Below are 24,353 nucleotides of genomic sequence, written 5' to 3' on the forward strand. Positions count from 1 at the left end.
GTCACCCATAATGCTGGAAGGAGAGGCTTCCCCGGGATGGAAAGACTTTGTTAGGACATAAACTAGTTGCAGAAGATTCACATTCCAAGATGGAGCTGGCCCAAAATCCTTTTTTTAATTTTTTAAATGTCTGGCCCGGTGCAGTGGCTCACACCTGTAATCCCAGCACCATGGGATGCCAAGACGAGCAGATGACTTGAGGCCAGGAGTTTAAGACCAGCCTGGCCAACGTGGTGAAACTTTGTCTCTACCCAAAAATACAAAAATTAGCCGGGAGTGGTGATACACACCTGTAGTCCCAGCTACTCGGGAGGCTGAGGCAGGAGAATCGCTTTAACCAGGGAGGTGGAGATTGCAGTGAGCCGAGATCGTACCAGTGCACTCCAGCCTGGGCAACAGAGTAAGACCCTGCCTCAAAAAAAAAAAAAATTTTTCATATATTTCTTCTTCTTTTTTTTTTGAGACAGAGTCTCACTATGTCACCCGGACTACAGTACAGTGGTGCGATCTCGACTCACTGCAACCTCCGCCTCCCGGGATCAAGCGATTGTCCTGCCTTAGCCTCCAGAGTAGCTGAGACTACAGGCGCCCTCTACCACGCTGGGCTAATTTTTTGTATTTTTGGTCGAGATGGGGTTTCACCATGTTGGGCAACTGGTTTTGAACTCCTGACCTCAGGTGATCTGAATTTTTTTTTTTTTTGGAAAGGAACATTTCACAAATTTTCATAACATGCTTTTACAGGGGCCATGCTAATCTTCTCCTGTATTGTCCCAATTTGGCAGTATATGTGCTGATAACGCAAAGCACCCACATTCTATTTATTTATTTAGAGAACAAGTCTTACTCTGTCATCCATCCTGGGGGTGCCATGGCCCAAATTTGGGTCAGTGCAACTTCTGCCTCCCGGATTCAAGCAATTCTCCTGCCTCAGCCTCCTGAGTAACTGGGATTACAGGCCCCTGACACCATGCCCAGCTACGTTTTTGTAATTTTAGTAGAGATGTGGTTTCACTCCGTTTGCCAGGCTGGTCTCGAACTTCTGGCCCCAGGTGATCCACCTGCGTCAGCCTCCTAAAGTGCTGGGACTACAGGCATGAGCCACTGTGCCCAGCCTAATTTTTGTATTTTTAGTAGAGACAGATTCAAGTTTGCCTGTTCCTCTTGTGCCCGAGAAGCCCCTCCTGTGTGCAGGCCCGAAAGGCTTGGCCACACCCCGCTGTGAGATGTGGCAGCTGCCATATGAGAGCACGCGGGCCTTGAGGACAGTATGGGAACCCCTGTTTCAGGAAAGGCATCTCAGGTCATTTTAGTCTGAGAAGTAGAAAATAGCTGGCGGGCCAGGGTGGAACCAAGGCAGTGAGTTCTCTCAGGTATGTGTGTGTGTTCATAGCCATAGCAATTTTATATTCGCGATGGTGGAGGTAGAGGAGTGTCGGGGAGCTGGTCCTTACAAGAGCTTCCTGGAATTAATCCACTCAGCATGCCCTGCACTCTGTGTGCTGAGAACTAGGAATAGAGAAAATGCTGAGAGCTCCTGCCCTTAGAGTCCTCAAATCAGAGCAGCACAGTCCCAAGGAAGCAGAGCCTGCCTCATGGAAGTTCAAATTTGTCTAGCAGCTATATTAAAACAGGCCCAAGCCTGGGCGCAGTGGCTCACACCTGTAATCCCAGCACTTTGGGAGGCCAAGGCAGGCAGATCACCTGAAGTCAGAACTTCAAGGCCAGCCTGACCAATATGGTGAAACCCTGTCTCTACTAAAAATACAAAATTAGCCGGGCATAGTGGCGGGCACCTGTAATCCCAACTACTCAGGGGGCTGAGGCAGGCGAATCGCTTGAACCTGGGAGGTGGAGGTTGTGGTGAACTGAGATCACACTCCAGCCTGGGCAACAAGAGCAAAACTGTCTCAAAAATAAATAAGCTCTATCAATTGTTCTCATATTTTTATTTAACATCCATGATGTGGCCAGGCGCGGTGGCTCAAGCCTGTAATCCCAGCACTTTGGGAGCCCGAGACGGGCGGATCACGAGGTCAGGAGATCGAGACCATCCTGGCTAACACGGTGAAACCCCGTCTCTACTAAAAAATACAAAAAACTAGCCGGGCGAGGTGGCGGGCGCCTGTAGTCCCAGCTACTCGGGAGGCTGAGGCAGGAGAATGGTCTAAACCCGGGAGGCGGAGCTTGCAGTGAGCTGAGATCCGGCCACTGCACCCCAGCCTGGGCGACAGAGCAAGACTGTCTCAAAAAAAAAAAAAAAAAAAAAAAAAAATCCATGATGTGATTTCAGATGTAATCAACATGAAGCTTGATTGTATTATTTTGCATGCTAAGTTTTCCAAATCCAGCTTCGTGTCACACCTACAGCACATCTCACTGGAGCTGGCCACATCCCCGCCATCCAGACGTGAAACTGTCACAAGACAGGGCAGGCAGGGCTGCGGAGGAGGCCGGCAGGGGCCATGATGGAGTGCCCATCCCGTACTGTGGTCCCAGCAAGTTTCTTCCTGCTGGCAAGAAGCCTGTCCCAGGCTGGCAGGGGACAGCATGAGGTGCAGCCTGCGGACTGGGAAAGGGGTGTGGAAGGGCCACGCCTCAGTCCTAAAATCCAGGCCCAGAAGTGGCCCAAGTCACTTCTCTGCCTTTAATCACACAGCCATACCCAGTGGCAAAGGAGTATGGGAAATGGAGTCAGGCTGGGTAGCCAGGAGCCCAGGAAGAGGGGAGAACAGACTTGGAGAGGGCAGGAGTCTCTGGCCACCAGGGGCTAAAGAGCCTTCGATGAGGCGGTGATGTGGTGGGGTCCTGGGCTCGGATCTAGGGTGGAATTCACCATGCTTTTGTCTCTGCAGCCTGAGAACAGTATTGACTTAGTCAGCAGGGAGCTGTATGTGCATTCCATCAGGAAGCTGCAGGCCCACGTTCTGTTCATCAAGTGAGTCTGGACCAAGTGCCCTTCGGTCACCCCCAAAAGACACATGGGTGCCAGGAATCTCCGGGAGGGAGCCCTGGCATGAGGCTCCAAGTTCTCTGTTGACCACACCGCTGAGGCTCAAGATCTTTTTCGGGAAGCCCCCCTGGCAGCAGGGTCATGGAAGGAGGAAGGTCAGAGGAGGGGAGGGCTCAGGCAGCAGGGGATGGGCCAGGGCTGTCCCACATCTTTCCACAGGTGTCAGCCGGGGGCATGCCCAGGTAAGGCTCCATGACCAGTGAGCACAATGTCGGCTCACTGCAACCTCTGCCTCCCGGATTCAGGCGATTCTCCTTCCTCAGCCTCCCAAGTAGCTGGGACTACAGGTGCCCGCCACCACGCCTGACTGACTTGTATTTTTAGTAGAGAGGAGGTTTCACCATGTTGGCCAGGTTGATCTCCATCTCCTGACCCCATGATCCGCCCACTTTAGCCTCCCAAAGTGCTGGGATTACAGGCATGAGCCACTGTGCCTGGCCCACCACAGACAATTTTTAAGCCATAAAAAGAAAGGAAGCACTGACATGGGCTCCAGAGTGGATGAACCTTCACGCTAAGCAGACGAAGTCAGACACAACCATCTACGTGTTGTATGACTGCATTCACGCTCAAGTCCAAATAGGACACACTGCAGAGACAAAGCCAGTTCATGGTTGCTCAGGACTGGAAGCCTGTGTGTGTGGGGGGGGTGTGTGTGTGTGTGTGTGTGTGTGTGAAAGCGCAGAGGTTCGGGACTTCATTGGAGGTGATGAAAATATTCTGTAATTGTGACGATGGTCTCACAACTCAACGTATTAAAAATCACGGGATTGTAGACTTTCAATGGGAGGATTGTAAGACGTAAATTCTCTCAGAGCAAGTGTGGACTCCAGAGCCTGTTCAGATCCCAGCTCTGCTATTCAGGACTGTGACTGTGGCCAAGTCCTAAACTCCCTGAGCCCCAGCAGGGTGTACCTTAAGCACTTGCTTGTGCCAGCTGAGTGTGAACTGAGATTAACTGAACCTCAAATCCAACCCAGGGTCAAGGGACCCGGCTGTGGGAGGTGGGGTAGCCCAGGCTTTAGTTTCTCCTCAGAGGCCTGAACCCAGGGCAGGATGAAGGCAGTGCTGGGAGGAGGTTCTAAGATGAACCCCAACAACCCCAACTCCTCACTTTCCAGAGCAGTCCACGGATATTTTGATGTGAGAAGAGAGAATTACTCTAAGGAGTCCCTGTCATTCATGATACACACGCTGAAGTCTACCCTCAAAGAGGTAAGGCGGGGCTCAGGGAGCTGGTGTCCGGCCACTGTCACCCACTCTGGTCCCACCTCACCCATCTCGTGCACTGGGAAGACCCCTGGTCTGGCCCCAGGCCCAACAAGTGACCACCAGGATCTCTCAGGCCTCACGCTCCACTGTGGTCGGTCCCTAGAGGCCTGGGGACACATGTCATCAGAATTCAGGAAACAGAGACCTTTGGTGGGGAGATTCTTTTATCATCCTCGAGTACCCATCCTCCTTCCTGGGCCAGACACAATTAGGTGACCCAACTGCCAGAGGCAGTCCCACAGTTTTTATTTTATTTTTTGAGACAAGGTCTCATTCTGTTGCTCAGGCTGGAGTGCCGTGGCTCAATCATAGCTCACTGCAGCCTCAAACTCCTGGGCTCAAGTGATCCTCTCACCTCAGTCTCCTGAGTAGCTGGGACTACAGGTGCACACCATCATGCCCAGCTAATAGTCCCACTTTTTTTTTTTTCTTGAGATGGAGTCTCACTCTGTTGCCCAGGCTGGAGTGCAGTGGCAAGATCTCGGCTTACTGTAACCTACACCACCTGGGTTCAAGAGACTCTCATGCCTCAGCCTCCTGAGTAGCTGGGATTACAGGCACCTGCCATCATGCGCAGCTAATTATTTTATATATATATATATATATATTTTTTTTTTTGAGACGGAGTCTTGCTTTGTTGCCCAGTGGCCAGATCTCAGCTCACTGCAAGCTCCGCCTCCCGGGTTCCCGCCATTCTCCTGCCTCAGCCTCCCAAGTAGCTGGGGCTACAGGCACCCTCTACCTCACCTGGCTAGTTTTTTTTGTATTTTTTAGTAGAGACGGGGTTTCACCGTGTTAGCCAGGATGGTCTCCATCTCCTCACCTACGTGATTCGCCCATCTCGGCCTCCCAAAGTGCTGGGATTACAGGCTTGAGCCACCGCGCCCAGCCATAATTTTTATATATATATATATATATTTTTTTTTTTGAGATGGAGTCTCACGCTGTTGCCCAGGCTGGAGTGCAGTGGCGCGATCTCGGCTCACTGCAAGCTCCGCCTCCTGGGTTCACGCCATTCTCCTGCCTCAGCCTCCTGAGTAGCTGGGACTACAGGCGCCCGCCACCGCGCCCGGCTAATTTTTTGTATTTTTAGTAGAGACGGGGTTTCACTGTGGTCTCGACCTCCTGACCTTGTGATCCGCCCACCTCGGCCTCCCAAAGTGCTGGGATTACAGGCTTGAGCCACCGCGCCCGACCAATTTTTATATTTTTAAGAGACGGGGTTTCACCATGTTGGGCAGGCTGGTCTCAAACTGCTGACCTCAGGCGATCTGCCCGACTTGGCCTCCCGAAGTGCTGCTTTTGCAGACAGGAGCCACCGTGCCCAGCCTAGTCTCACATTTTATAGGCTCCCAAACCACAGCAGAACATCTGGCTGCCTCTTCCCTCCGCACCCATCGCGCCAGTGGGTGTGCTGGCTGTAGGTGGGGGTGGCTGTGCCCGGGTTCCTGGGAGCACTTGGTGATTCAGGGTTACCTACCCTCAACCACCTGATCCTGGGGCCTCTGCAGGTTTCCTGGCGTTGTCACAAAGGGAGGAAGCGCACCTGTGGCTGGCTGGTCACGTGGTCAGAGCCAAGGCAGGCAGGGCCCTCCCGTCTGGCTTCTTGAAGGGAGGCACAAGTCTGCAGGCTGCTCAGGTCCCCATCTCATTATCTGTTCTCAAGGGGACCTCCTCTAATACAATCACAGCATCCCTGGCCTTAGCCCCGCCCTGTCTTCCCGTAGTATCCCTGTCCTCCTCCCCCCTCCCCCCATCCCCCCGCCCCGTGCAACTTCACAACTCAGCTGGGAGGCCTCCAAGTCCCCAGGGCTCACACACCTCCTGGGGTGCTATGGACTGACCTGGCTCCAAGGTGTAGAGTGTGCGGGACCGTGGGAGGTGCTCCTGCCCTGCAGGAGCCAGAAGGCTGTGGGAGGGCCCTGACCCCAAGGCCTATGGAGCTCCCTAGGCTCCTCTGGCCACACCTCACCACACACCCTCTCCCTTCTCCAGCAGTTCCAGTTTGTGGAAATTCCAGGCAATCACTATGTCCACATGAGCGAACCCCAGCATGTGGCCAGTATCATCAGCTCCTTCTTACAGCACAAACACATGCTCACAGCCTAGCTGTAGCTCTGGGCCTGGAACTATGACGACCTCGTGCTGCCAGACTCAACACTGGGAATGTGAGTTCCCGAGCCCTGCAATAAGGCCAGGCCTGTGGGGAAAACAGATCAGACTGTTACTGTGTCTATGTAGAAAGAAGTAGACATAAGAGACTGCATCTTGTCTGTACTAAGAGAAATTCTTCTGCCTTGAGATGCTGTTAATCTGTAACCCTAGCCCCAACCCTGTGCTTGCAGAGACATGTGCTGTGCTGACTCAAGGTTTAATGGATTTAGGGCTATGCAGAATGTGCTTTGTTAAAAAAGAGCTTGAAGGCAGTATGCTTGTTAAAAGTCATCACCATTCTCTAATCTCAAGTACCCAGGTACACAATACACTCCGGAAGGCGGCAGGGACCTCTGCCTAGGAAAGCCAGGTACTGTCCAAGGTTTCTCCCCATGTGATAGCCTGAGCTATGGCTTCCTGGGAAGGGAAAACCCTGCCCCTCCCTCAGTCCCACACCGCCGTAAAGCGTCTGGGCTGAGGAGGATTAGTCAAAGAGGAAGGGCCTCTTTGCAGTTAAGAGGAAGGCAGCTGTCTCCTGCTCATCCCTGGGAATAGAATAGAATATCTCCGTGTAAAACCCAATTGTATGCTCCATTTACTGAGATAGGAGGAAACCACCTTACAGCTGGAGGTGAGAAATGCTGGTTGAAATACTGCTCTTTGGCTGGGCGCGGTGGCTCAAGCCTGTAATCCCAGCACTTTGGGAGGCCGAGGCGGGCGGATCACAAGGTCAGGAGATCGAGACCACAGTGAAACCCCGTCTCTACTAAAAATACAAAAATTAGCCGGGTGCGGTGGCGGGCGCCTGTAGTCCTAGCTACTCAGGAGGCTGAGGCAGGAGAATGGCGTGAACCCAGGAGGCGGAGCTTGCAGTGAGCCGAGATCGCGCCACTGCACTCCAGCCTGGGCAACAGCGTGAGACTCCGTCTCAAAAAAAAAAAAAAAAAAAAAAAAGAAATACTGCTCTTTAATGCACGCCTATATGTTAGTATACGTGCACATCAAGGCACAGCACCTTTCCTTAACTATATGACACAGAGACCTTTGTTCACACGTTTTTGTGCTGACGCTCCCCCCACTATTACCCTAGGGGCAATGGTAAAGATAATGATCAATAAATACTGAGGGAACTAAGAGAGCTGTGGGTCCTCGCATGCTGAGCCTGAGCACCGGTCCCCTGCGCCCACTTTTCTTTATACTTTGTCTCTCACTCTCTCGAGAAATGCCCACAGGTGTGGTAGGGACAGGCCTCACTGGTCTTGAAGCCCAGCCTAGGGTGTAGTCAGGGGAAGGAGTGAGATTCCAACTTCAAGAGTCTGGGTTCGGGGGGCTGCTGTCTCCTGGCTAATAATCTCCAGCCAGCTGCAGGGAGGAAGGGCTGGGGCCACCTAGCCTTTCCCTGCTGCCCAACTGGGTGGAAAATAAAAGCTGCTCGCGTTCTCACTGCTTTCGAGGCTGTTTCGTTGCCAGCAAGGGCTTTTCCATTAAAGGAAAAGGGAAAACAGTGGATTCAGGCAGGGTCCTTGACGGGAGGGTGTGGAGGCAGAAGGGGCAAGTCCTCCTCTGGACACGCCCAGGTCCCCAGGACTGCTGAAGCCCAAGACCCGAGGGGTGGCCTGGCCCTTACTCCTGGCCTGTGTGGACTCTCATAGGGCTATTGGATGTGGTGGCCTCAACCTGGGGCCCGTTTCCCAGAGCTCAGCCTCTCGGAGACGGATGCAGGCCCTGCCTCACCTGATGTTCCTCCAGGCCCTGCACCTCCAGCCATCCACTGCGGCTCTCGTGGCTCAGTAGGGTCGGAATTTGCGCTGGGCCCGCAGCAGCTCGATCCTCTGCTTGTCCTCCTCGAACTTCTTGCGCAGCTGCGCTAGATCTGGGGGCGAGAGGAGGCGCGGGGCAGGGTCAGACAGCATGCCCCACCCCTCCTCCCAGTTATTGTGGGGCACGGGGGGCATGTCTCCCCCACCAACCCAGCCCCCTTCCCAGCTCTGCTTTGGGGGCAGGGTCTGGATCCTGTAAGGAAACAGAATCCGACGGCAGGCCGAGTCCAAGGGCAAGGCCAAAGTGGGAGACGCTGGCACCCCGAGCCTGGAGATGAAGCCCTAGAAACAAAGCAAAGGCATCCGCCCCCACCCCGACCCATGCACAAGGGGGAAGGAAGGAGTCCTGACCGCTCGGCCTGGAGCAACCCTGAGACTCGGTAAAGGGACCCCACCCCTAGTGCTGGTGAATGCCGATGGCAACTCTGGTCACCGGGTGGCCCAGGTCAGTGACAGGCTGATGGCACAGAGGGGGAAGCTGAGGGTCTAGAGCGAGCACAAGTGGGAGCCAAGAGGGCCAGCGAGGCAGGGAAAGCACCCAGTGACTGGCCACCTGACACACCACACATATATACCCCAACACACGTATTCTGCAGCATCCTCCCTGCACCCACAGTGGGTTCGGAGGCCCCCTCTGCACTCGAACTCCTTGCTGGCTGGAGGCTGACCAGCGCCAGCACTAAGTGCACAGGAGCCCAGAGGTGGGCACTGATGACCCAGGGTCCCCACCCACTGAGCAAATGCATCTGCCCCGGGGGGTGATGGGGGACCGCCACACAGGGTGCTGCCAGGCTGGGCCTCTTTCCAGAGCCTAGTGGGAGCCCTGTGCTTAGGGACGCCCTCCCTCTGTGACCAGCAGGTTCAGCGCCCGCTGTCAGGAGCCCTGGCCAGAGGCCTCATCCATGGTTGGGGCCAAGGCCGAGGGGCCTGAGGATGGGCTGGGCGTGGCTTACGCTCCATCTTGCTCTCCCAGTGCTGCCAGGCATAGAAGTTGAGCAGCTCCTTTCGGGCGCGCTTCCGTCTCTGTCTCTCCCTCTCCAGCACCCGCAGGTTGGCTGCTTCAATCTGGGGGAGCACAGGCCGCCAGCCCCAGCGGGTCACCATCACCTAACCCTCCTCGTCACAGACCCCGTCCTCCTCCTTGGCCTCAGCTTCTTCCTGCAGGGAAGGTGATTCTGTCATCCGATGGAATTCTGGGACCTCTTGCAGCCTCCAGCAACACACCCTCCACGCCCTCCATCCTAAGTCAGAACCGCCCTGAGCCCCGCCCCCCAGGGACGCGCTGCTCCCCTCCTCCCAGCATGGTGTTGGGGCTCAGGATGGCGGGGAGGGCACGGACCTGCCGGCGCTGCTTCCTTCTCCACTATAGACCATGTGGAGACTAGATGTGTCACCCAGCCAGGCAGCCCAGGATCCAGCAGGGAAAAAGGGAGCCTGGCCTCTAGAGTGGCTAAGGACAGGCCGCCACCACCCTCCCTCTGGGGCGCCACCTTCCCACAGCCACACAGGCGATGCGGTGCTCGGCCAACCCTGCGGAGCCTCCACGTCAGCGATCTTCTGGTCATACGCCTCCATGAACGTGTCCACTTCCACCCTCAGGGCCTCAGGGTCGGGCATGGAGTCTGCGTAGTCACTGATCCACTCTGAGGAAAAGGGAGGCAGGGAAATGGGGCTTCCTCAGGCCTGGCATTTGGGCCCCACCCCAGGGCCTGCCAGGCTAATGGAGACCTTTTCCCACAGGGCCCGGGGCGCAGGTGCTAAGGAAACCCCAGGGGCTGCAAGCTGGGCCCTCACTTTGCCTGCCCAGTATTCCTGTGCCGCTCTGTGCCAGGGGCTCAGGCTAACGACTCCCTGGGGACCCAGACACAGCCCCGCAGTCCTCCTGCCCAGGCCTCCACACGCCACTCTCAGGGAGCATGGACTTGGCTGGTGACATTCAGACACTGTCCCCATAGAGTGTTTTGCCAACCCAGAGCCCAGACAGGAGGTGCCAGTCACCCCCGTGGTACTAACTGTGAATGCCACTCTTCACAGGGTGGCTCTCTGTGGACACCAGCAGGGGGCCCTTCAGGGCCAAGGCCGCTGACACCCCACTTGGCTTCTGGAACACCACGTAGGCTACCTGGAACCCCTGAAGAGAGAGACAGATGTCAGAGGCTGGGGGCGCCTCCGCATGTCTGGCACAAGGTCTCCAGGCCCGCCCTCAGCCTAGCCGGTGGCTACACCAGAGGAGACAGTGCTAGTCTATTCCTGAGCCATGGAGAGAACCAGAGGCCATCCCATAACCCAGGTCAGGGGCAGCCACACTTCCAGTGATCCTGCTTCTGCGGGAAGTGACAGCTGTTCCCAGCTCTTCCTCAGGAAGAGGGGACACACAGGGTGCCTTTCTTCCAGTCACAGGAGGGATGCTGTGACACGCAGGGGTCGCCCTGGGCCAGGGCAGGTTTTTGGAAGCCAGGCCTGGGCACACACCATGCCAGATGCCACTGTGTGGGGAGGAGGTGTGGGCTCCAGGGCCACTGGGAAAGCCGTGAAGAACAGTGCTCCTGCAGACCCGGCCCCTAAGCCTGGGGAAGGAGCTCCCTCAGCGGGGGAAGCAGGAGGGCAGCCGGGGGAGGCCCCGCAAGCACCCAGCAGAGACGGTCCCTGAGCATTAACACAGGAAGGAAAAAGCCAGGCAAGAAGTGCAAGGATGTGGCAAATCTGGGAAGGAATAACAGGCTTTGTCACCTGGACAGCCTCCTACGCCACACACGGTGAGGATGGGCTCAGGACCAGAGAATGCTCTGACGTCCCACTGCCAGCTCCCCCAACACACTGGGGACAATGCCCCACCCCCCTCACTCTAGTGGAACCCCGTGCTTGGCGGCTTACCGGAACCGGCTTGGGATGAAAAAACTTCGACCTTGACTCCTTTGGGCTCTCGGCCAGGTCCGGCTTCTCCTGCAACTCTACAGACTGGACGAGGCCACAGGAGGACAGGAGGCGGGACAGGCTCTCCTGCCGCAGGGAGAGGGAAGTCAAGTGTGAGCATCTGCAGGGGCATCCGAAAGCCTCCCTCCACCATGGGTGGCACTGCCAGGGGTCCAGCGCCCCTGAAGGACTCAGAGCCACAGTCACATCTGCCCAAACTGGGAGCCTGTGGGCACCACGGCCTCCGACCTGTTCTGCAGGGATAATATGGAGGTCAATATTCCTGCTCTTTCTCTTTTTTATTTTTTTTGAGTTGGAGTACTGCTCTGTAGCCCAGGCTGGAGTCCTATAGCGTGATCTCGGCTCACGGCAACCTCCACCTCCGGGTTTCAAGTGATTCTCGTGCCTCAGTCCCCCGAGTAGCTGGGATTACAGGCGCCCACCACCACACCCGGCTAGTTTTTGTATTTTGAGTAGAGACGGGGTTTTGTCACATTGGCCAGGCTGGTCTTGAACTCCTGACCTCAGGTGATCCACCCGTTTCGGCCTCCCAAAATGCTGGGATTACAGGCATGAGCCAGCGTGCCTGGCATATTCCTGCTCTCTCTCACTGGAGACAGGTAGGGACATTCTTGCTGTTATTCTGATTTTATATATATGACAAGTTTTACTACCTGAATCAGCAGTGGTGACCCTATGCTGTGACAGTCAGGATGGAGGTTGTCTGTCTGAATCAGCAGTGGTGACACTATACTGTGACAGTCAGGATGGAGGTTGTCTGTCTGAATCAGCAGTGGTGACCCTATGCTGTGACAGTCAGGATGGAGGTTATCAGTGGGGGTTCTGGGATGTGCTGCTGTGTCTCCACCTGGGTGCTGACTACACAGGTATGTTCTGTCTCTGGGATGCAGCGAGCTGGACACCAGCCACTGGGGCCCTTCCCTGTACACATGCTGCACTTCAAAAAAGGTCAGAACTCACACCCCCTCTTCTACACGCTTCTTTTTTCTCTAAGTTTAAAGGAATGTTTTAGAAATTAGGGTTTCTTTTTTGAAAACTAATCCAGGAATTCCCTTGGCCAGGGGCGGTGGCTCACGCATGTAATCCCAGGACTTTGGGAGGCTGAGGGGGTCGGATTACTTCAGGTCAGGAGTTCAAGACCAGCCTGGCCAACATGGTGAAACCTTGTCTATACTAAAAATACAAAAATTAGCCGGGCATGGTGGTGGGCGCCTGTAATTCCAGCTGCTTGGGAGGCTATGGCAGGAGAATCTCTTGAACCCAGGAAGCGAGGTCGCAGTGAGCTGAGATCGCAGCGCTCCAGCGTGAGCAACAGAGGGAGCAATTCCCTTAGTTTAGTTTTTGTAAAAAAAAAAAAAAAATTAACAGTTGTGTTTGGATTGAACGAGAGGCACTTTTTATTTCCTTATACTTTCCTAGTTTTAAACTATGGACACGTATAATCTCAAAGAAAACACGCAATTCAAACAACTTCGGGTAATACGTAAAAAAGCCTTGGGCTACTTAGGATTATACTTTTTCTTTTTTTTGAGACAGAGTCTCACACTGTTGCCAGGCTGGAGTGCAGTGGCAGACCTTGGATCACTGCAACCTCCGCCTCTCAGGTTCAAGCAGTTCTTGTGCCTCAGTCCCCCAAGTAGTTGGGATTACAGGCGTGTGCCACCATATCCAGCTAATTTTGGGGTTTTTTTGGGTTCTTTTGAGATGGAGTCTCACTCTGTCACCCAGACTGGAGTGTAGAGGCGCAATCTCGGCTCACTGCAACCTCCGCCTCCCAGGTTCAAGGGATTCTCATGCTTCAGCTTCCTGAGTAGTCAGGACTACTGGCGCACGCCATCACGCCTGGCTAATTTTTTGTTTTTTTAGTAGAGACGGGGTTTCATCATGCTGGCCAGGCTGGTCTTGAACTCCTGACTTCGGGTGATCTGCCCCCTTCAGCCTCCTAAAGTGCTGGGATTACAGGCATGAGCCACCATGCCTGGCAGGATTATACTTTTAAAGACATCTTTGAAAAACCCGTTTCCTGACTGTAGATCAAGGTAGCCCTCTGGACACTCTCCTCTGGGGCTCCCATTAGCTGTGTCCGTCTCACCACCAAGGACTTGGTGGACGCCAAGGGAGCCCCCACCTAGAGCCCACAGGTCCACTCCCAGACACTAGCTCACCTCTGTGCAGTATGGGGGCACATTGAGGACAAAAAGAGTCCTCTTCTGAGGCCAGGTGGACTTGGTGCCTTGTCGAACGCCGTGTGCTCTTACATAGAGGTAGTGAGAAGCCTGCTGCTTTTCGGAGAACTTGATTGGAATAGCTGGAAAGGAAATGGGAGGGGAGGGATGGCCAGGCTACCCTGAGCTGAGGTCAGCAAGACATTCACACTTCCTTTCTCCACATCCCTGTCTAGTCCTATCTGCTCATCAATCCATCCATCCCTTCACCAACCCCCCGACCCTACCCTTTGGCAAAGCCTGTGCGGGCTCTAAGAGTCTGCCCAGGAGGGCCTCCCAAGGTGGTGCAGGGAAAGAGAAGATAAAAGGGCAATGATTACAGATGGGGGCGCAATGAAAGGGACGCTCGAACCCTGCGGCTCTTGGAGTGAACACCAAAATCTTAACCGTGGCTGGAAGCTCCGAGAGACCCTGCCTGCCACTGTGGCCTCTTCTCGTACCATCTTCCCCCACCACCTTGGATTCTCCCTGTTCCCCTGGGTACACCAGGGCCTCACACACACTGGCCTCTCTTACCTGGCGCGTCACCCTCTTCCTTCCCGCTAACCTTCAGGTTTAGCTCAAACCTCGCTTCCTCAGCATCACCCGCAGCCCCTCCTGCCAGGTCAGATCCCACTGCCTGTGCCTTCACAGCTTCTCTTAATAGTCTGTAGGCTATACTGATGAGACTCTTTGATTCATCGCTGGCACACCCATGACTGTAATCTCATAAAGCTAGGAACTGCTTCTATTTTTCTCACACCTCCGTCAGACTACCGGTTGGCATAGAGCTGCGGTCCCTGAACTCAGGAAGCTCAGTTGCAATAACGGAGAAGACAATTACCAAGTAAGCATACAGCAAGCTTGTATCAATTATGAAAGAAACATTACAGGGTCATTGAAGGGGTGGCCTGCCCCTCCACACCTGTGGGTGTTTCTCGTAAGGTGGAACGAGAGACTTGAGAAAAGAAATAAGACACAGAGACAAAGTATAGAGAAAGAAAAGCGGGGCCCAGGGGACCGGCGCTCAGCTTACAGAGGACCCACGCCGGCCCCGGTCTCTGAGTTCCCTTAGTATTTATTGATAATTATCTTTACCATCTTAAAGACAGGGGAGTGGCAGGACAATAGGATCAAAGAAAAAAGAGGAAATCGGCAGTAAGACATATGACAAACACCTCTGTGACATGAATAAGTTCAAAGGAAAATGCTGTGCCTTGAGATGCATATGCAAACATCTCCATTAACCTTTTAGCAGCATTGTTTCAGTCTATCACACGGGGAGAAACCTAGCTTTCCTAGGCAGAGGTCCCTGCGACCTTTGGCCGTGTACGTGTCTCTGGGTAGTTGAAATTAAGAGAATGGTGATAACTTTTAACCAGCAAGCTACCTTCAGGCATTTGTTTAACAAAGACACATCCTGCACAGCCCAAAATCCATTAAACCTTGAGTTACCGCAACACAAGTCTCTTGCAAAGGACAAGGTTGGGGGTAGGGTCACAGATTAACAGCATCACAAATACAAAACAAAATGGAGTCTCTTATGTCTACTTCTTTCTATATAGACACAGTAACAGGCTGATCTCTTTCTTTTCCCCACAGGTCATGGGGTGGCAGAGGTCTTTCCATAGGCTCTCAGGGATGGCCTCTTTGAGGAAGCAACATTAAAGCTCAGACCAGAAACGCCAATAAGCAACCAATGGGCACAGCACGTGCAAAAACCCAGGGGGGAAAAAGCACCTTGCCTCAGAGAAACAGAAAGAGCTTTAGGTCAGCACCAGCCAGACCACGTGGCCCACACAGGTTAAGAAGTCTGCTTTTTGTTTTAGAAGCTACCTGATAAAGCCACTGGAGGGAATGCAGTGGATGTGGGGGCTATCGTGGGCGTGTGAGACATGATCTAAATTTTAAATGGACTTAAAAAGAACATTCTACCACATGGGTGGAGAACAGAAGCAGCGGCAAGATGAGGAGGAGGGCAACCAAACAGGAGAGCCCATAACAGCCCAGGTAAGAGCTGCTGGGGGCTGGACTAGGAGCAGAGACGATGACAAGGGGATGGGCTCACCTGGATGAGCGAGTGTGGACGGAAATGGGTTTGCCCTGGGTGAGGGGTGGACAGAGGTGGGCTCACCCACGGGAAGCGTGGACGAAGACAGGCTCGCCCTGGTAGAGTGGGAAGACAGAAGAGCGCCTCCTGCGTCCTCGGAGCCTCACGACCTCCCGAGCCTGGGGCCAGGGGCCACCGGGGCTCACACCTAACCGTGCGGCCGCTCCTGGGGACCCTCGGCCGCCGCCAACCCCCAAACACCTCCTGGCGATGCCTGACCGCCCCCGGTCTCGCCTCCCGAAGCTCCTCACCTGTGTAACCCGGTGGGCTCGGGATACGGTCGTCCCGTTCCCGCGCCGGCCGCTTCCTCCTGCGCGCCACCATCTTGCCGCCCGGAAGCGCGGGGGCCGCCAGAAGTTGTGGTTCGGCGCCGGCGCGAGCGCGTTTCCTTGGCGTCTGTCCCGCCCCCTGGCTCCAGGCCCGCCTCTCCGGCCCCGCCCGCCAGGGTCCAACCTTCATCAGCTCAGAGTCAAATCAGCGCGCGGAAGTGGGAGGGAACGTCAGCGTTGACCCCGGCCAGTCACGAGTGCGAACTCAGCTTTCCACTCATGCATTCACACCTTGAATAGGCAGTGTGAGAGAAATCCAGGATGGCTGCTAGGTCTTCAGTCGGGGCAACTAAGAGGATGGTGTTGCCATTGACTGAGATGGGGAGACTGCAGGAGAGGGGCCAGCTTGGGGAAAATCAAGTGGATCAGTTCTCTGTGGGCCATGGTGAGACGCCCATTAGGCCTTTCAGGGGAGATGTCAGGTGGGCAGTTCCACATGAGACTCAGTAGTCAACTTTTGTTTTCCTGCAGTCTCACTCTGTTGCCCAGGCTGGAGTACAGTGGCATGATCACAGCTCACTGCTACCTCTGTCTCCTGGGTGCAAATGATCCTCCACTTTAGCCTCCTGAGTAGCTGAGGTCATTTTTCGTTTTTGTTTTTGTAGAGATAGGGCTTCACTCTATTGCCCAAGCTGGTCTCGAACTCCTTACGCTCAAGTAATCTTCCTGCCCCAGCATCCCAAACTACTGGGACTACAGGCATAAGCCACCATGCCCAGCAGATAGTCAACTTTTTTTTTGAGAGTCTTGCTGTTGCCCAGGCTGGAGTGCAGTGGCGTGATTTCACCTCACTGCAACCTCCACCTCCCAGATTCAAGTGATTCTCCTGCCTCAGCCCCCCAGTAGCTGGGATTACAGGTGCCCACCACCACGCCCCTCTAATTTTTGTAATTTTTGGTAGAGACGGGGTTTTACCATGTTCGTCAGGCTGGTCTCAAACTCCTGACCTCATGTGATCTGCCTGCCTCGGCCTTGCAAACTGCTGGGATTACAGGAGTGAGTGAACATGCTGGCCCCAACAGGCAACTTTTAATGTGGTGTGTTAAGGCTCCCAGAGAATGTTCCACGCACAGAAAATGGGGAAGTGACAGTCTTTGAAAGCCTAGGCCCAGAAATGGCAAAGTCACATCTGGTCAAAGTAGTAACAGAGCACACTTGGGTTCAGGATGGGCATGGGACCCCACCTTCTGAAGAAAGGAGTATCAAATAATTTGCATCCCTGGAGGGGAGCAGTGGCTCATGCCTGTAACCCCAACACTTTGAGAGGCCGAAGCAGGAGGATCACTTGGGCCCAGGAGTTAAAGACCATCCTGGGTATCGTATCAGGAACCTATTTTTTAAATAATTAAGTTGCACTCCAAATGTTGAAATCCCTGAAGATCAAAACCCTTGGCTGGGTGTGGTGGCTCATGCCTATAATTCCAACTTTGGGAGGCTGAGGAAGGCAGACCACCTGAGGTCAGGAGTTCAAGACCAGCCTGTGCAATATGGTGAAACCCCATCTCTACAAAAATTAGCCAGGCATGGTGATGCACGCCTGTAGTCCCAGCTAATTGGGAGGCTGAGGTAGGAGGATTATTTGAGTCTGGCTGCGGAGGTTGCAGTGAGCCAAGATAGTGCCCCTGCACTTCAATCTGGGCAATAAAGTGAGACTTTGTCTCAAAAAAAAAAGTAACTCAAAGGTAGGAATACCAAATGTTTATTCAGAAATGGATAATACATAATCACCCTTCATCCCTTAATGCCTCTTCCTCTCCTTCTGCACGGGAGACACAGACGGGTAACACAGGGGCATGGGAAGTGAAGGAGGACACAGGACTAGCCCACCACCTTCTCTTCCCGGTCTCCCAAGATTACTGCTTATAGAGTGGAGGAGGCAAACAGGTCCCCTCAATGTACCAGATGGTCACCTACAGCACCAGCTCCAGATGGCCACGTGGCTGCAGCTGGACTCAATCAAACTCTGTGACAACCAGAAGATCCCTGCTTTGGGATCAGAGGGAGGGTAAAGCCATGCAGGCAGGATATTTACCGTCCCTACCCTAAGCAGAGTCCAAGCACTGAGTCCCCTGTTCCCAGTACCTGAAAAACCAGGTCCAACTGCCTTCTGGATGCTCTCTTGGGCCAGGAAGGGTAAAGTGTGGGAGGAATGTCTTCCAGCTGCTAACAAGAAGTCTGCACCCACTTGAAGGGGTTAAGAGAATAAAAAGCAGCATTCTTTAAAGAACTGGAAGTGGAGCACCACCAGGCCCCTTCCTTGGACTTTCCCGGCCTGGGCAGCCTCAGAGTCTGCAGACTGAAGCTGAGTTCAAACCCTGGGTCCTTCCTGCCTGACAGACTGACCTCTGGAAACATGAGTCTCTGGGTTTTTCTTCACTGGGTCAGCCTCAAGCAAGTCTCGGGAACTCTTGAGTATCTCTGGCATGCGCCTTTCCCAGCACTTGCTACTGATTTTGCAGAGCTCCCAGAATTGTGCTCCCCAACTGGTTCCAGCTCTGCCAGCCTGGATTCCCTTCATTCCCAGCAAACCAGCAGGGGACCACTCAGTGACACCAGGGACAACACTGGCCTGGTCATTCAGGGACTGCCCCTGGGCTCTCTAGTTTTGTCCCAACTGCCTGTGCCTATGCTGGGGAAACAGCTTGCCTGGTAGAGCTGCCCTGCTCCCTTGACTCCTCCTCTGCCAAGGCAGGAAAATAACCCTCTGGTCATGGATGGATGGGTCACTCACGTAAGTGGGAACAAACAGTGCCCCTTGGTGGCAGCTGGATATATGCCTCCAGGCACTCCTGACCACTGTCCTGTTGACAACTTAGGCCAGAAATGGAGAGCCAGGAGCAAACCGACCTCTTCCATTCAAATAAGCTCCTAACCCACAGCATTGCAGAATGGGAGGTTGAACCTTTGAAAGGCCCAACCAGAGGAGAGCTGGCAGCTGCACAAAACCAGGGTGTGATGAGCGCCAGGCGAGGTGAGAACCAGGAGGGCTCACAACACAACCCCCTCCTAGCAGAGACACCCAGAAGGGAAAGAGAGCTAGGGTAGGGCATTCAGCACAACTCAAGGAAAAGGGAAAGGTGAACTCTGGAGAACTTCCTCTGGGCGGAGACAGCACGGGCCTCCAAGCCAAGAGCTTGGACACTCTTCCCAGCGGTGCAGCCTCATCCTGCCCTTGCCATTAGTGAGACCTGGAGCCACTGGGGAGAGGACAAGAGGCCTGAGACCTGCTCCCCACCCAGGCACCACCAATGACCAGGCAGAGGAGCGGCACAGCTCTCAGGCCAACCTGGCTCCCATCAGGATACCAGGGTTTTCCATCCCCTCCGTTGTCTGAAAAGCTTAATACACACAAAGGACAGGCAGCCCGTCGGCCCCTGGAAAAAGCAGGGTCCTTCAGACAGCCCCCGCCCTGCATCCCATGGGGCCACAAGAAAGCCACCCAGAGAATTCAGTGTACCATTTCCAGATAAGAAATCAGCTTGGGGCTGAGGCTGGCGGAGGCACACTGAAAAACACAAGCCTAACTTGGTGATGAGATGGAGAAGAAACATACTACAGGAAACGTTAAGGTACAGAGAAAGCACATGGCAGAACACAACACAGAAATGCGGGTCCCATCCAGTGAGGAAGCTCTTTACCCCTGGTGACCCTTCCCACAATCAGGGGTCTCCAGTCCGATGGCCCATTGGTCACAAGCTTTGCCTTGGGGAAACAGAGCCACCCTCCTCTGCCCCCACTTCCAGCTGCCTCACTCCCCTGCTCAAAGCTTGATTTTGAATTCTGTGGGCTGCGTGGTCACAGAGGCCCCTGAGGACTTGAAGAGTGCCTTCAGGATGGTGTCAGGGTCCACTTCGGCAGGGGGGTTGGAGGAGGAGGCAGAGTTCACCCTGCGAGGCAGCTCACTCTCCTTTTTCACCGATGGGCTGTCACTCAGCCGCCTGTGGAGAGCAGAGAAGGGTAAAAAAAAAAAAACCTAATTGGGGAACAAAAAGAGGGGTAACATCTGGCTCTGTCTCCATCAGAGCCAATCATGAGGTGGAGTTCTGTGTTCCTAGGATGATGATGATGCACACAGCTGGGAGACCCAAGCAGCCTCCCCTCCACCTTCCACTCAGATATTTCTAAATCAGAAGGCTGAGAACGAGATCATAATGCTAGCCCCTGTAGGGTCAACCCCTGGGGAAATGACAAAGCAAACCATTTTGGTTGAGTTTAAGCATTTGAAACAACCAGCTGCCATTAGAACAAAGGAATGCAAGCAGTTTACCCATTAGAATAAAAAGAGATGGACGGAGTTCCCTCTCCCCAGCACCCCGCCTTTGGAACTCACAGCAGGATGGGCTGGTCTGAGGTGATAACGTTCCCATTCATGTGAAGGTTGCACTTCATCGGCTGCCCTGAAAAACCAGAGAAAGAAAAAGGCTCTGCTATGAGACCTCAGCTCCTCACAAAAGAGGACAAGGGCTGTTCCTCCATTATCAATGGTCAAAACACCCACCACGGCGGTTCTGGCTCCGCAGATGGAGACCTGGCTGCTAGGTTCCAATCAAGCCAGACACTAAGAAAATCCAAAGCGTGAGGAAACCTCAGCAATGGCGCACCAAGAGGCAAAGTGGCCACAAACCTTGCTTCATACAGGAGATGAGTGAAAGTGAAGGAGAAATGAGACTCAATGTGAAGCCATCCAAGTAGTAAGGGAAAAGGTTTATGCTATCAAATTCAGTGAAAAGATGATCAAAAGCATTCGTACAGGCTTCTACTCTATCTACAAAGGATGAAGCACTAGGAAGACCACACTCCCACTGTATACAAAGCACAACGTGTATAATGGTAATAGCACAAAAGAGAGGAAGAAGAAACAAGGCCATTTGGGAGTAACATTTCCATATCTTACTCGAGTTAAGTTAGTGAATACATCATGAAAGGAATTACAATATTAGGAAAAAAATGTGAAAGAAAAGCCACTGAAGAGGAACAAAAAAGTAAAATGCGGTCAGGCGCGGTGGCTCACGACTGTAATCCCAGCACTTTGGGAGGCCAAGGCGGGCGGATCACGAGATCAGGAGATTGAGACCATCCTGGCTAACACGGTGAAACCCCGTCTCTACTAAAAATACAAAAAATTCGCCAAGCATGGTGGTGGGCACCTGTAGTCCCGGCTACTCGGGAGGCTGAGGCAGGAGAATGGCGTGAACCTTGGAGGCGGAGCTGCAGTGAGCAGAGACCGCGCGCCACTGCACTCCAGCCCGGGCGACAGCGCGAGACTCCGTCTCAAACAAACAAACAAAAAGTAAAATGGAAGAAACAAACCTAATTATCAATATTAAATATGAATGGCTTAAATAATCCAATCCAAAGACAGATTGTCAGATTGAATTAAAATTAAAAAAAGACACATTTTTCTTTCTTTTTTTTTGAGATGGAGTTTCACTCTTATTGCCCAGGCTGGAGAGCAGTGGCACGATCTCAGCTCACGGCAACCTCTGCCTCCCAGGTTCAAGCGATTCTCCTGCCTCAGCCTCCCGTTTAGCTGGGATTACAGGCATGTACCACCATGCCTGGCTAATTTTGTAAAGTAGAGATGGAGTTTCCTCATATTGGTCAAGCTAGTCTTGAACTCCCAATCAGGTGATTCTCCTGGCTCAGCCTCCCAAAGTGCTGGGATTACAGGCGTGAGACGCTACGCCCAGCCTAGGAAACACATTTTTATAGTCGATGAGAGAAAAAGATTGAAAGTAAGAGTGGGCCAGGCATGGTGGCTCATGCCTGTAATCCCAGCACTTGGCAAGGCTGAGATGGGCAGATCACTTGAAGCCAGCTGATTGAGAGCAGCCTGGCCCACATGGCAGAAACCCCATTTCTGCTAAAAATACTAAAAATTAGCCGGGTGTGGTGGTGCGCGCCTGTAGTCTCAGCCACTCAGGAGGCTAAGGCACGAGAATCGCTTGAACCCGGGAGGCAGACGTTGCAGTGAGCCAAGATCATGCCCCCGCATTCCAGCCTGGGTGACAGAGCGAGACTCCATCTCAAAAAAAAAAAAAAAAAAAAAAGCGTGAACAAAGATATATTACCCAAACAGCAACCCTAGGAAAGCTGGTCTTTTACTTATTAGCTATTAGTAATATAAAATGAAATAGACTTTAAAACAACAACAAAAAAGTTACTAGAGGTAAAGAGGGATTTAAATTTAATTAAAGGGTCAATTCATCAGGAAGAATATAATCAAACATATATGCAAGTAACAACAGAGCCTCAAATACATGAAATAAAAATACACAGAAGTGAAAAGAACAGACAAACAGTAATAAAGATCTCACTGGGCGCAGTGGCTCATGCCCCTAATCCCAGCACTTTGGAAGGCCTAGGCAGATGGATCACTTGAGGTCAGGACTTTGAAACTAGCCTGGCCAACATGGTAAAAACCCCATGTCTACTAAAAATACAAAAATTAGCTGGGCGTGACAGCGGGCACCTGTAATCCCAGCTACTTGGGAGGCTGAGACAGGAGAACTGCTTGAACCCAGAAGGGAGAGGTTGCTGTGAGTCAAGATCATGCCACTGCACTCCAGCCTGGGTGACAGAGGGAGACTCCGTCTCAAAAAAACAAAACAAAACACTCCATATTTCAGTTTCAATACTAGATAGAACCAGGCAGATCAACAATGAAACAACACTTGAACAACATGACAAAGCAACTAGACATAATAGACATGCACAGAACACTCCACCCACAACAAGAAAATACATATTCTCCTTAAACACTCAAAGAAGAAAAGAAAATCTGGAAAATTCATGAAGATATGGAAATTGAAACAATCCTAAATAACCAGTGGGTCACAGGAGAAATCACAAGGGAAATTAGAAAATAATTCAAGATGAATGAAAATGAAGGCATGATATGGAATGCAGTTAAAGCAATGCTTAGAATATATAGCTGTAAATGCACATATAGTCATGTATCATTTAACCATGGGAATACATTCCAGAGTGCAGTGGCATGATCATAGCTCACTATAGCCTCAACTTTCCAGGCTCAGGTGATCCTCCCACCTCAGCCTCCCCAGCATCTGGGACTACGGGCACACGCCACCATGCCCAGCTAATTTATTTTTTGAGACAGGGTCTTGCCACATTGCACAGGTTGGTCTCAAGTTTCTAGGTTCAAGTGATCCTCCTGCCTCAGTCTCCCAAAGTGCTGGAATTACAGGCTTGAGCCACCACACCTGGCTGTACAGCATGTTACTCTACTGAGTAGAGTAGGCAACTGTATTTGTACATCTAAATATAGAGAAAATACAGTAAAAATATGGTATTATAATGTTATGGGCCCACTGTCATATATGTGGTCTGTTGTTAACCAAAAAGTCCTTATACAGTGTATGAATACATTAACAAGCAGAAGTAAAAAAACCTACAGAATGAGAGAAAATATTAGTAAATCACTTATCTGATAAAGGACTTAAGAATATGTAAAGTACTGGCTGGGCGCGGTGGCTCAAGCCTGTAATCCCAGCACTTTGGGAGGCCGAGGCGGGTGGATCACGAAGTCAGGAGATCGAGACCATCCTGGCTAACATGGTGAAACCCCGTCTCTACTAAAAATACAAAAAACTAGCCGGGCGTAGTGGCGGGCGCCTGTAGTCCCAGCTACTCGGAGGCTGAGGCGGGAGAATGGCGTGAACCCGGGAGGCGGAGCTTGCAGTGAGCCGAGATCGCGCCACTGCACTCCAGCCTGGGCGACACAGCGAGACTCCGTCTCAAAAAAAAAAAAAAAAAAAAACTTAAAAAAAAGAGAATATGTAAAGTACTTTTACAACTCAATAATAAAAAAGAACCTAAAAGGCAGACAAAGATTCTGTACTGGCATTTCTCCAAAGAAGATAGCCGGGCACGGTGGCTAACGCCTGTAATCCTAGCACTTTGGGAGGCCGAGGTGGGCGGATCACCTGAGGTCAGGAGTTTGAGACCAGCCTGGCCAACATGGTGAAACCCCATCTCTACTAAAAATACAAAAAAATTAGCTGGGCGTGGTGGCGCATGCCTGTAGTCCCAGCTACTTGGAAGGCTGAGGCAGGAAAATCGCTTGAACATGGAAGGCAGAGGTTCCTGTGAGCCAAGATCATGCCACTGCACCCCAGCTACAGAGAGAAACTCAAAAAAAAAAAAGAAAAAGAAAAGTATCTTTCCACATCCAATATGACAAAATAAGAAAAAACAAGAGAAATTTAAAATTTAAAACAAAATTAAAAATAATTTTTTTTAATGACATACAAATGGCCAATAAGCACATGAAAAGGTGCTCAACATCATTAGCCACGGGGAAATGCAAATCGGAACTCCACTGACTCACCCAGGGGAGTTCACCCAGGTGCCAAGATTTAGCCAAGGCTCTAGGTCTTTTATTTGTAATTTTTTTATTGTTGTATTGTTTTATTAGTCTCTGCTTCTCCACTTCTAGCACAGGGCCTTGGTCCACAGTAGGCACTCAATACATACTGAAAGAACAAATGAGTGGAA

At 52.5% G+C, this 24,353-nt stretch overlaps 2 protein-coding genes, 1 non-coding gene and 1 pseudogene across 6 annotated transcripts in view; 1 reads left to right on the forward strand and 3 right to left on the reverse strand.

Annotated features, from left to right (window-relative positions):
* Window positions 1-6,394, forward strand: part of LOC105464341 (serine hydrolase like 2) — a 22,073-nt gene extending 15,679 nt beyond the window's left edge. Inside the window, exons 10-12 of one of the 3 annotated variants that reach the window (XM_071080679.1) lie at window positions 2,856-2,938; window positions 4,135-4,228; window positions 6,284-6,394. In XM_071080679.1, the coding sequence (XP_070936780.1) occupies window positions 2,856-2,938; window positions 4,135-4,228; window positions 6,284-6,394 (288 nt within the window). Of the gene's footprint in view, window positions 1-2,855; window positions 2,939-4,134; window positions 4,898-6,280 lie in introns of those variants that run through there. The other 2 variants (XM_071080678.1, XM_071080676.1) reach the window with 2 other exon arrangements.
* On the reverse strand, window positions 704-810 carry LOC139359002 (U6 spliceosomal RNA). The gene has a single exon (XR_011614506.1). It is a non-coding gene; the product is annotated as a U6 spliceosomal RNA (small nuclear RNA).
* On the reverse strand, window positions 6,039-17,390 carry LOC105464343 (ribosomal RNA-processing protein 7 homolog A-like; annotated as a pseudogene).
* A 129-nt stretch (window positions 17,391-17,519) lies between these two features.
* LOC105464344 (DNA polymerase delta interacting protein 3) overlaps window positions 17,520-24,353 on the reverse strand; it is a 31,580-nt gene continuing 24,746 nt past the window's right edge. For both annotated transcript variants that reach the window (XM_011712157.2, XM_011712156.2), the window contains 2 exons: window positions 20,167-20,233; window positions 17,520-19,774 (listed from right to left, as the gene is read on the reverse strand). In XM_011712157.2, coding sequence (XP_011710459.2) covers window positions 19,597-19,774; window positions 20,167-20,233 — 245 coding nt within the window. In that variant the 3' untranslated portion in view covers window positions 17,520-19,596. The remainder of the gene's footprint in view (window positions 19,775-20,166; window positions 20,234-24,353) is intronic.

This window comes from Macaca nemestrina, chromosome 15 (genome assembly GCF_043159975.1).
Source record: "Macaca nemestrina isolate mMacNem1 chromosome 15, mMacNem.hap1, whole genome shotgun sequence".
NCBI lineage: Eukaryota > Metazoa > Chordata > Mammalia > Primates > Cercopithecidae > Macaca > Macaca nemestrina.